Source organism: Hylaeus volcanicus, unplaced genomic scaffold (genome assembly GCF_026283585.1).
Source record: "Hylaeus volcanicus isolate JK05 unplaced genomic scaffold, UHH_iyHylVolc1.0_haploid 12126, whole genome shotgun sequence".
Lineage (NCBI taxonomy): Eukaryota > Metazoa > Arthropoda > Insecta > Hymenoptera > Colletidae > Hylaeus > Hylaeus volcanicus.
This window is the reverse complement of record NW_026533094.1, coordinates 202824-215002: the sequence shown is the minus strand read 5'-3', so window position 1 is coordinate 215002 and position 12179 is coordinate 202824. Positions and strand designations below refer to the sequence as shown.

Genomic DNA, 12179 nt, shown 5'->3' with positions numbered 1-12179 from the left:
AAAGTTCAGGTAGGACTCCTAATTTTAATTCTGGACGTTTACTAAGATTGAAATTGTTTTCAACAGAATCAGCGAATACTTCGGACATTTGACGAGTTTGTCTTTGACTTTTCTTTCGATTCTTCATATTACTCCTAATATCTAAGAATGCAAAAATACAGTGTTCTGGGTTTCTTTTCGTTACAATGCGTAAAAACATTTTCTTTTTTGTTTCGTAAACTAAAGAAAGAATGTCTTAACAACAGTACCAGCTAGGGGATTAGAACGATGGTCAATACGAGGCTGGCGTTGGTGTGAATGTCGACGTTTTTTTATGCCTTCATGTCGATGATCACGCTGTCCATAAACTAAAGTACAAAAAAAAGTGTATTGTGCTCATATTTAAAAATATTATTCCTAGAAGAAAGAAATTGTACCTTGAATACATATTAAAGAAACTAATAGAATAAAAAAATAGCTGTATGATGTCATTTTGATTGAATTGTTCTAAAATTTCATTATTGCTATTTTTGTTCATTGTTATGTTTGATCTGTATCGTTCGATATCTCGAGTGTTCGAGCGATGGTGTTTCTCCCTTTTTCGTTGTAACGTTGTTCAATTTTTTTTTTAATACTCTACTTGTCTTAATATTTCCCAAAGACACACGCACACACACGTTTTAAATTTGTGTTTTATTTTTTTTATTAGTAATTCTTTATTTTGCTAAACAAAAGTACAAAATTCTATGCAGCATGCTTATAAAAAAAAAAATAAATTGCCTTTTTTTTGTTAAAGAAAATTTTTTTCCTGGAACAGTTATCGTAGCAGAAAGATCAAAATGTGATGAGTAAAATAGATAGAGAGGTATGGCGGAAAAAACACCAAACAATTTCCAATGTTCAAGATTTCGCGAAAATAATTTTTCACATAAGTCCAGTGGGACATATAGGCATTATACAAAATCATACAATGGTGAAGGACACCAGCATTCGAATCATAAATACGCTAAATTCCGAAAGGATTTTCACAAAAATGGAAGAAAAACGAGTTCAACATACCGTTCACAATCTTCGAACCATAATCATCGAACATGCTTTTTTAATGATTTTTTAACTATAGCGTATAATTTTAGAAATAATCCAACAAAGCACAAAACATATTCAACATGCCCTATATGCTGTTCTACTATGGTGTTTATAGCCGTAGGAAAATGCCAAGACATTGTCTGCTGGATTTGTTACTTGAAGATGCGAATTTTGGGAAAATCGACCACCTGTCCGTATTGTAAAATTGAACAAGACTATGTTTTAATAACAGAAAATCCTATGTCTCAGTGCGCATCCCATTCTAAAGAGGAGAAAGATCATTCGCAATTTAAAATCAATCCATCGATGTTGAGTACTATAAATGTTGAAAATTATACTGAAGATCAACAAATAAGTCAATATAAGCTTTTGTTTGATTCCAAACGTGTTCGAGATTTAGTAAAAGCATTTATGGAATACACTTGTTGGCACCCTTTATGTACAATTTATGTTTTTGACGGGGAATTCATGTCGTTCAAAAATTCTTATGAAGACTGGGCTCGCCATATGATTTCCAAACATAATTTACATCCTTGTAGTGTGTGTATTTGTAAACGACAAGTATTTATTCCTGAGCAAATTCTTTACATGTTAAAGGACCTACAAACTCACTTTACACTGGGTGACCAAGTTGATAACACTTTTATTTTACCTCATGTACAGTGTAAGCTTTGTAAAGAATACTCTTTGGATTTGGAAGGTTATTTGCAGCACAGCAAAGAAGTTCACATAACATGTTATATTTGTGATAAAGAGGCTACAAAGGGATTAGAGTGTGGAATTCCACCTTGTTTCTTAAGTTTAAATTCTCTTGAAAAGCATTATGCGAAATTTCATTATATTTGCCATTTATGTGATTATCTAGCTTTCTCTACTCAATCAGAATTATCGGTTCATATGCTTAAAATTCATCGTTTAAATAATTTTGAATTTCAGCATTTACCGATTCAACATGACTCGTTCCATGCCTCTTACCAAACTCAAAGTCCATTATCATTTACATTTTCGCCTTATTGTGCTCTTAAATTTTCTAAAAATGAGTCACGCTCTTCTTCATCTTTTGTTAGTGTTAAAAATTCTTATGAGCAAAGCTCCTATTTTCATAAGAATGCACCGTCTGATCAAAATTATACTAGACCAAATCAATATATGCGAAACCATAAAGTCAATAATGAACATACATTAAACAAGAAACTGGACTTGATTGAAAACGATATTAATGACGAAAGAATAAAAGACAGCGAAGATGAGAAACGACTTCAAACCTATGGGAGTAACGAACAAGCTAAGGAGAAATTTACAGTGTATAATAATTTACCATATTATCATATACCGTTTTACCATAAAAAAACTGAGGAATCGAGACGAATTTTTATTCAGCTTCATTTCCCAAAACAAATTTATTTATTTGATGATTTACGTACACTTAAAACATGTTTATCCTATTTTTTTGCTTTTGATACAAACTTATCCTTAAAAAATGCAGAGCAGTGGTTTTCTAAATTAAAAAATAAAACGCCGCCTCTCGAGATTTTTGATACATTATGGAGTCATCAAGAAAACAGGAATTCACAAGAATCAAGTGATACACAGCTGGAACCGGAACCACCTTTGTGGCGACAAAGCTGGAGAAAACTTTACCCTTCCGTGTCTCCAGCAACGGAAATTTTTTTAAGGTTACTTGTCTCTTATTCAAATGACGACATCAAAGAACAAGTTAAAATGGATATTTTAAAGCTATTACCCGTTGAATGGCTTTATGAACTTCAAGCTTCTCTTTCCTTACCTCAAACATTAATTAAATCGGTAATTAATCTACAAACGGATGTCACCTGTTTCACTGAACTAGAAGATATGAAGCAAAATCAGTCAGCTTCTAAAAAGAAAGGTCTCTATCTTACTCCTCTCTATCCCTTTCTTTCTCTCACTTTTTTCTTTTTGTTTCTGTGTTCTAATTTATCAAATAATAACTTTCATATAGTTTTGAATAATTTATTTTTGCATTTAAACTAACAGAGTCTTCTCTACAAAACAGTGCAACGGAGACTCTCGAACCTGTTAATGTGTATTCTACTATATCTTTTCTTGATGCAATGAAGAAAGCTTTAACGCTGTATAGAAATTCTCACGGTCCACCATGCCATTTCAATCAAACGGGATCCTCATCAACTTTACATAAAACTATTATGCAAAAATTACAACATGCCACCAAGGTAAAATAAAAGACTTGTTTAGTTTTCTTTTTATTTTTCCTACAGAAAGAATTACTGCAAATGAGTGGGTTATCAGTGCATTTCTCTGCGAACGATTTACGACCTAGCATAGCCGAAAACCTGATATCATTATGGTACAATCAGTATCGACATTACCACAATTTTCTTACTTTTTTTATAATAGTGCGACATATTTTTTATTAGCAAAAAAAAAGACATCGCATGAAGCCGAATCAAGAAATTGGGTAAATAGTGGTGTACTCTTTCCATGAAAAAAAAATTTAAAGAACATTTATCATCTCATTTTGTATCTCATCCACTGTTGAAAAATGATGGATAAGGATTGTAAATTTGACTACTTTTCTTTTACAGATATCTCGTTGTTTTGGGCTTCTTGAAACATTACTACCGAAAGAATTCGCTTTTCTTGAGCTTTATGTTGACGAGTCTCTTAAACAACTTTGTAATACTGGTAAAACCTGTTTTTATTCAACCCATTCGTCATACTTTTATGCCTCAGAACACAATGAAAATTATCCATCTTTAGACAAAAATGAAATGACAACACACCACCCATCCTCCTCTCAGTCAAAACTAAACGTTAGTTTATTTGTTTATTAACCTTTTTTTTTGTATATGTATTTTTTTGTCATTTTCAAAAATAGTATAAAAAAGAATGTGATGCTTTATCTTCTCATTTCAATGTATCTAATACTATGGACCTGTTCCCTCCCCTGGTTCCCTTACAGCCTAATGGTATGCATAATCCTGTAAACAACTCTTTTTTTCCTTCACCTATACCTTTTATTGTTAACCTGTAGTTAAAAAAAGCCCTAGTTTATTAGATTATAAATCGCTTATGCAAAACAAGGAAGACCGTCCTGTGACGCAGGCTCCAAAACATGTTCACAAAAACAAATTTAATACACTGAAAACAGTCAACAAAGAAAAACAAGTACACACGTCTCAACTCCAGCAATATTCTGTCAATTTTCCTTCTCTCTGACACGGAAGTTACATGAAAGTTTTAAATAGAATGACGACGTACATTTTTCTGAACCTTTCCTCTTTACTCCAACCAATCTACATAAATCTAGAACAACATTTTTTATTTGTTTTAAACACACCCTCTATATCACAAATTATACACTAAGTTTTTTTATTTTTATTCCGAAACCCTCACTTTTCCATCGTTTAAAAATTTTAAATTTTTTTAGACTTTAATTTATTGTCAAAAAATTGATTAAATTTTTTTAAAGCATAATTTTTTGAGTTTCTAAAAAAAAAAAGAATATCAAACTTTTATAAAGTTGTCATAAGTTCTTATTGATTATTATTCAAATTTATTACTTTTTAATAGTGTTACTGTTCTTTTTTAGTACTAATGATGCAAAGTACCATTTATTTAATCTGTTAGAAACAAAAAGCATTTTTTTTTTTTGGTCATAGAAAAAAGAGAAAAAAAATTAAAGTTACGAGAAAGCACTGTCAAGCCTAAAAACAAAAAAAAACAATTGAAAAAAAATTATAAAAAATTTGAAGGGACAGCATTAATAAATTCAAATGTTGCAAGATGATATTCCTACACATTCGTTACCAGGTAATATTTGTCCTTAACGTTCCAAAAAAAAGTCTTGAAAAATCAACAAATCAAATTAAATAAATTCAGATATTCTTGTATATAAAAAAGAAAAACTGCAATTCATTTTATCTGCACATAACCGACTCGCTCAAACCTTAACCGTATCTAGCTGCACACCGAGTTGTGAGTCCAGTAAACAATTCCAATTTTTTTCCACATCACAAAAGAATTCTTCTGCTCAACAAACAGAGAATATGTGTGCTAAAAGGATAACGAGAATCACAAATCTGTCGTCAAATATTCTTCCCATCAATGAAACCCGTTGTTGTTTTCATTATTCGACTATTCAAAAATTATTATGTTTTTGTTGCAACTCGTTTCTGTCTTGTTTCAAATGACTCCATCTGGGTCGCAGTGTACACTTAAAAACCGAAAAAAACTTTTTTTTTACCTTGTTGCAACCTTATGAAACCTCTTCCGTTTTTTGATTAACAAAATTACTGAAAAAAATTTTAATCTATTAAAAACAAAAGGGTTTTCAAAAAAGAAAATGATTAGTCGTTTTTTAGACAAGTTTTACAAAATGAGTCGGTATTTTGAGAATTTGACACCATACATTTACAAAATATAGCAGAATAAAAGTCATTTATCAGTACTGCATTCATTTTTTTAAAAAAACTTATATGTTAAGCGAAGAAGTAAAGATGGCATAGTAATAGCAACCAATTAAACCTATCGTTTTCTGGTGTTAGTTTCTGACATTGTCAGAATTAATTTAAAATTGTAAACCAATACACTGTCTAGAGGAAGAGAAAACATTTTTTTTAAAGTGTTGCTTATAAATAGCGACGCTTGAATAAAGAAAATAAAGTTTTATACTACATTTTGCAAATCTATACTATAAATGCTAACAATTTATTCAATCCCACAATACAAAATCAAATTTTGGCTGGGTGTAACATCGTTGAACTAACCCTACCTTGAAAAAAAGGCCAAGAACCTTTCACCAATGACGTAAGACTCATTATAAAATATTTTTGAGAATATAACCATAAAGCTTGAATCTTTTTGCGGAGTAATAAATAGGTTTCTTTCTAATGAAATACTTATGCATTTAAATCACCGGTTAAAACGCTCTTAAAAATGTGAATTCAATAAATGTATCTTCAAGTTTTATTTTTGTACATGTTTACTGACAACAAGCTATTACTTGATTTATAGTTTAAGAGACGTTTTTTAAAGAAAATCGCACATTTAGATGTTTAAGATTCAAAATCATTTTTTTCGGTCCTCTACCGGAAACAGTACAAATACGAACAGTCCATTGGTTCCGTGTATTTGTAAAATATACTATGATTTTTTCCTTACAATTATGTTTTACCGAGTAAAATCCATTTATTACTTTATTTGGTATTGTGTAATTTCTTTTCAATTTTACGTTAAGTGCCCCAAAAATCTATTAGTAGATGATTACTTAAAAATTAGTGGCCAAAATATTCTGAATAAATTTGTACCAAACAAATTGCAACCAACTATGAATATTTTAATAAATTTGGTGGATATCAATAAGGATACTTTAATATCTATTGATGAGTTGCGTTTTTGGTTTTTTCATTTAGCCACAAAATCAACAGAAAGGTAACAATTGCCGAAAAACTTTTTTATTAACTTGAATGGAACATAAAAATTTCTAGATATATAAAAAGCGAATTTTTTTTACTTGATGCCAATCAAGATTCTTTTGTCGAATTTAAAGAGTTCGACATATACCGCGTTAATAAGTATTTACTTATCAACGCGTCCCAAGACGTAATTATTGAATTTCTTTTAAAAATAACTTTTTTTTTTTACTATTTGTAGGTAACCCAAGAATTATTTAATCAAGCTGATGAAAACAAAGGTGCAACGTGACAAAACCAACCATTCTTTTTATCGTGTACTATATTTAGACAAAAAACTGACCTTTGACGAAGCTAAAAAAATAATTTTGCAATGCGCAAGATCTCATAAGGAAATTGAATTGTTTTCAGAATCACTTGTGCGTTATTCTATACAACATTTAAAAATTGTGAAATCGTTCGAGTTTCCTATAGTTAAAAACAAATGATATGTTGCTATTTAGATTCAAAGTGTCCATTCAGAATCTTTGCTTGTTTTTGATATCTTTAAGAAATTAACTTATTGTAAGAGAGAGTTTCTAAAAATGGAAACTATTGCATATCTTTCTAGATTTGAAGGAAATCGATGATGACTTCTTAAAATGGGCTGTAGATGATACTTGGATTTTTCAAATTATGGATAAAGACCAAAATAAACAGTTGGATGAAAAAGAATTAGCGAATTTGTTTCAAGCGGATATTGAACAACGTACAACGATTCCAATTTTGACACCGGATGCATTCACGGAAAGTTTATTGAATAATCTTCGAAGCACTTTTAAAACATTAAATACGACGGGAGTGTTATCCAGAAAATTCATTGATTTGAATTTAGAATCTTTTGCCAGCTCTGCATTTACTTATTATGGAGAGGTTTTCACGGACATTAGCGAACTGAAATGGATTGTATCACAATTTAATTCCTCTTCAGCAACACATCAAATGGATCTTATTTACAACGAATGCTCTTCGACAGAATTTCTTAATTCTTTATATAATAAGAAAAACCCTTTTTTAACACCTGTTAACGAAGATTAAAAATGTGCGTAGAACACAATAAATAAATATAAAAATTTACAACAATAAAAAAAAAACAATGTCCTTAGCACTGAAAGAATCTGTTATTGGAATTATTAGTGAATTATGTTGTACACTACACCTGTGTTTCTAAAAAGTGACATTTATAACATACGCATCATCCACTGTAGAAACCTCATTTTCTGTTTGTTGGGACCTTCGAAACAGGCATTTACTAGGAAAAAAAAATACAAAAAAGAAGAATGCAACGTGAGATGCCAGTCGTATCTGACCATAAATTTTCTTCTTACAAGAATAACAATGAATCGGAAGATATACGAATGGAAAACGGTCGTAGTAGGAGTCGAAGCCCGTCACATGATAATCGATATCATGGTGATGCGGGTGTATTTGAAGCTTTAGAAGACAAAGAAAATGATGATACTTCAACAGCGCTATCGGATCCGAGTCGACCGGTGAAATGTGAGGGATATATACATATTCTGAAGAAATTAGTTATTTGTGATTCCTTTATCAGCCATTGAAGGTTGGATTGTTATTGCAACTGGAGTACATGAAGAATGTGTTGAAGATGACGTTTTTTCTTCTTTTGAAGAGTTTGGTGAAATTAAAAATTTACATTTAAACTTGGACCGTCGCACTGGTTTTGTAAAGGTGAGTTTCACTAAAAGTATCAAAAAAAAAAACCTTGTACATCAAAACTATATCTCTCAGGGGTACGCTCTTATAGAGTATGAACATTACAAAGAAGCAAGGAAAGCAATTGACGGTGGGACTTACTCTTAAAAATTCTTCATGTGATTATTAATTTGTTTTCTTGTAATTCAGGAATGAACGGACGCGAGTTATGCGGAGCTAAAATTAATGTAAATTGGGCCTTCACAAAACCACCTTTTCGCAATTAAAAATATATAATAATTCTTATCAAAAAAAAAAATTGTTCTTTGCTCTCACTACAAAACGAAGGGTTCACTTTATTTTTTGGTATTCATATCAAATTTTAAGTGTATTTTTTTTATTAATAAAATGTTTCCAACTGATATTAAACGAAAATGTTGTTAGCACCCGTCTCTAAACATGCCATTTTCTATAATTCATAAAAAATAAAGATTATACCATGGTTTTATTGATATTAAAATATTTTTTACCTTTGGTTCTATTGGTTACTTTTTCTAAAAATTTTCGCGTAACGTAAGCAATTACTAATGTTTAAATCATTAAAAAAATAAAAACTATTTATTTTGATACAAAAAATTTTAGCTGCATCACTGCATCAGCAACGTTTTCACAAGTAGGAAAAAATGAAATATTGGTGCTTTCATAGCTCTTGTAACTTTATAGACGAGAAATAGCGATATCTATCATATTTATCTAGAGTATGAGTGTTTTTTATCCAAAATAGTGTCATCTAATACGAATCTTCGTTTCGAATAGATACGATGGGAAAAATATTAATGATAAGGATATACGGGTACAATTGAAGAAACGAAATCTCCAGGGATATTTTACCGTACTCTATTAAGATCGTATTATTGCTTTAATCCTGTTTGCTGTGCATTTAGACTTTAGTAGTCTTTTTTAATCAAAAAAAAATTTTTTCTTCCTTAAGGTCGTCTAAAATATGTTAGAAAATACTTTTTAAAGTCATTTTTTACTTGTAACGTACGTACTTTTTGAATTCAGCAAAAATGGATGTAGCAATAAATTTGATAAACCCAGTAATGTTGATTACCTTACCGTATGTCTACAAAAACAAGTAAAAAGCAGTCTTTTCTATTCGACTGATTTAAATTGTGTTTTTGCAATTCAGTAAACTAATGGTTCCTTCGTCTACTAAATTATTCGTTAGTTAATACATTAACACTTGTTTCTTTTACATAGCCAGAAAAGTTCATGTGGGGTGCTATGTGATCATTTGTAGAACTTAAAGCTAAAGAATTGGTATATTCGGGTAACCATTGATAAAATATATCGTATTATAGATGTCAACACAAGGAATGGATATTTCAACAGAAAAGAGTTACGCAATACGTTACAGCCTTTTTATGTTGATGAAGGTAAGTCTGTCTTTCAATGGGGAAAATGATCACAGTTTGCGGTTCTTTAATGGTCAATTTTAGAAGAAATAGACGCGTTTCCGTTAGTCGCGAGTGAGTTTGATATAAACCTTGGACATTTACCAGTTAATGTATTAGAATAACAGTAAAGGAACCATTAAAAAAACAGTCGTTTATGTTTTCTTTTTAAGTAAAAGAAACAGATAGCAGTTGAAATCTTATCAAAGGTTTGAAAGTATTTAAATTTAAAATAAACGTATAAAATTTTTTCTTAATTTTTTTAATGAAAAAAGAGTAAAAGGCTTATTTTTTGAAACCTATAAGTTTGGATGTAATAGGAAAACGAAATATAATTTCTTGATGATTTCCATTAAAAATGAATATCTCGGTCTTTTCTCAATGAACAGATTTAAGGAATTAGGTCCAGCAGAAACCTTTATATTGTTTCTTTATAGTTGTGAGGCTAAAGGTTTTTCATATTAAATGCGTAGAATGCTATCATGGGTTTAGGTTATAAGGAGTGTGTTGATGATATTTTTCAAAAATATGGCGTATCTCCAGGTATTTTAATAGTTGAAAAGCTTATGAAACACTTGGAAAATGTCCATAACAATATGAATGTAATTCACGTTGCGGGAACGAATGGAAAAGGTTCTGTTTCGTCTAATATTGCTCGGAATTTGTTAATAGTGCATGAGAAATGTTTTTGCAAACACGTTAATATTGGAACTTTTACGTCACCGCATATTTTAAGTGTACGTGAACGCCTCTCCATCAATAATGAAATGATATCCAGGGACGATTTTGTTCAACTGTATCGGCAGTTGGTCAATAAATCCCAAGAAAATGATGAATTCGCTCAAGTGTTTGCATTGGCATCCTTTTTTGATATCTTAACAGTCATGGCATTTCTTTATTTTTACTACGGACCATCCAATAAACAAATTACACACTATCCGTATTGTTCAGTCATTGTTTTGGAGGTGGGTATAGGAGGTCGTTTGGACGCAACCAATGTTATATCGACAGTTCTTTGTTCTATTATTACTTGTATTGGTATCGATCATACGAATTTATTAGGGAAAACCTTAGAGCATATAGCAGCAGAAAAAGCAGGCATTTTTAAGCCTTATTGCCCTGTTGTTTTGGGTATTCAAGCGCAAACTTTTCATGCGATTGAGAAAGCAACTGTAAGATGTCATAGTTCACCTATTGTACGCTTAGCAAGGTGTGAAACGGAACCTGAGTCATTTTATCAGGAAAATCAACGACTTGTGATGTGAGTTGCTCTACTATTTTTTAACAATATTGGATTTGGCAACAATAAAAATACTTTATTAAATAATAACGAAATTCTAGTTATTTTATATATGTGTTTCTCATTGTGTTCAGAGAAGCAATTAAGGTAGTAATACCCGCTCTGTTTCCCACTAAATCCTTTACCTTAGCTGCGCTTGTTCAATTAACTCGTTCCCTACACCATGTACCACCATTATATCGCTACTGGGTTGTTCCATCTTCCATGGTACAAAAAGCTTTACGTCTTTGCTTTTTCAAAATACAGGAATTGTTTTATATGAATGTTTTAAAAGGTTGGTTAATATGTATAAAACAAAAGTAATTGATATTCTGATGTCTGGATTCTTCTTATACTATTCTGAAATGATAATATATAGAAGATATAGATTTTCGTTATCTACCAGTCGTGTGTTTGGATATAGGTCATAATGAAAGTGCTATAAATCGCGTAGCTCAACAATTTAAAATCGATGGCTTGCAAAAAAACATTCGCGTTGCCTGTTGCTTAAGTAAAACAAGAAATCTGAATATTTTTCAGCCCATTCTGTCACACTTTCCACATGCATTTTGTGAATCAAAGGGTGTCACAAAAATTCACGAAAGTCATCTTAATGTAGGCTACTACTGACTTTATTATGCACATAGAGATGTTAATGTTTGTAGGGAATTCATTACCTTAATATAGAACACCCAAGAACATTAACATTTAAAGAAATCAGTACAAAATTAAATGAAAATTATTGGAACGCGGATAACTTTGAATCATCGTATGTTCTAACGCCGTTTTAAAAATGCATTCCATTGGTTTCAATTAATCTATTCAGGAAATGCGTTTATGAATCAATAAAAATAAGTCAAAGACAGTTTGAAGACAGGTTAAAAAAGCAGTTCTTATGGAAAAGAAAACAAAACATAGCGTTAACGTTTGAGGAAACGGTAGCTTTTTTATTTTTTGAATGTTTTATTGAACGATCCAATCTTCTTTTTATTGGTTCATCCTTTCTTATGAAGCCGATTCTGCAGTTTCTACAATGGATTTAAGTCAAAAAAATACAATAAAAATACACTAATATAGTTCTGTTTACTTTGCAGATTCAATAAAAGTTTAATCACGAAAACATTGAATTTTTTTTTAACCATTTATAAACACCATAATGTAATCTGTTGTCTATGACGTTTTTTAACCTCCTCTATGTCTAATGAATTATTATTAGTTTAGATTAAAATTTTATGATTTTTATTCAAGAAATGATAGATTCTGATCAAC

At 30.7% G+C, this 12179-nt stretch overlaps 2 protein-coding genes and 1 long non-coding RNA gene across 4 annotated transcripts; 2 read left to right on the top strand and 1 right to left on the bottom strand.

The window, feature by feature from the left end:
* The first annotated feature begins 729 nt into the window (after nt 1-729).
* LOC128882641 (uncharacterized) lies at nt 730-4502 on the top strand. Its single transcript, XM_054134317.1, has 8 exons — nt 730-2953; nt 3082-3278; nt 3324-3412; nt 3463-3523; nt 3651-3750; nt 3799-3878; nt 3944-4034; nt 4100-4502. The coding sequence occupies exons 1-8, from the start codon at nt 847-849 to the stop codon at nt 4282-4284; spliced, it is 2910 nt and encodes a 969-aa protein (XP_053990292.1). The 5' UTR covers nt 730-846; the 3' UTR covers nt 4285-4502.
* A 1992-nt stretch (nt 4503-6494) lies between these two features.
* LOC128882695 (uncharacterized) lies at nt 6495-8424 on the bottom strand. The gene is made up of 4 exons (XR_008458506.1): nt 8337-8424; nt 7847-8220; nt 6823-7770; nt 6495-6745 (listed from the first exon to the last, which is right to left on the bottom strand). It is a non-coding gene; the product is annotated as an uncharacterized LOC128882695 (long non-coding RNA).
* Nucleotides 8425-9477: 1053 nt separating this feature from the next.
* On the top strand, nt 9478-12095 carry LOC128882694 (dihydrofolate synthase/folylpolyglutamate synthase-like). 2 transcript variants are annotated; one of them, XM_054134421.1, is made up of 6 exons: nt 9478-9613; nt 9677-10892; nt 11006-11205; nt 11335-11525; nt 11576-11679; nt 11737-12095. In XM_054134421.1, the coding sequence occupies exons 2-6, from the start codon at nt 10114-10116 to the stop codon at nt 11951-11953; spliced, it is 1491 nt and encodes a 496-aa protein (XP_053990396.1). In that variant the 5' UTR covers nt 9478-9613; nt 9677-10113; the 3' UTR covers nt 11954-12095. The 2 variants fall into 2 exon arrangements, with proteins under 2 accessions (XP_053990396.1, XP_053990395.1); XM_054134420.1 differs by having other exon boundaries at nt 11290-11525.
* The last annotated feature ends 84 nt before the right edge of the window (nt 12096-12179 follow it).

What these genes read in the sequence shown, in the direction of transcription:
- LOC128882641 (XM_054134317.1), top strand. Translation starts at nt 847, where the DNA reads ATGGCGGAAAAAACACCAAACAATTTCCAATGTTCAAGATTTCGCGAA. An exon ending in GTCAGCTTCTAAAAAGAAAG is followed by an intron (nt 2,954 to 3,081) that starts GTCTCTATCTTA and finishes TTAAACTAACAG; the next exon opens with AGTCTTCTCTACAAAACAGT. An exon ending in AAGCCGAATCAAGAAATTGG is followed by an intron (nt 3,524 to 3,650) that starts GTAAATAGTGGT and finishes TTTCTTTTACAG; the next exon opens with ATATCTCGTTGTTTTGGGCT.
- LOC128882694 (XM_054134420.1), top strand. Translation starts at nt 10,114, where the DNA reads ATGGGTTTAGGTTATAAGGAGTGTGTTGATGATATTTTTCAAAAATAT. An exon ending in GAAAATCAACGACTTGTGAT is followed by an intron (nt 10,893 to 11,005) that starts GTGAGTTGCTCT and finishes CATTGTGTTCAG; the next exon opens with AGAAGCAATTAAGGTAGTAA. An exon ending in GCGGATAACTTTGAATCATC is followed by an intron (nt 11,680 to 11,736) that starts GTATGTTCTAAC and finishes TAATCTATTCAG; the next exon opens with GAAATGCGTTTATGAATCAA.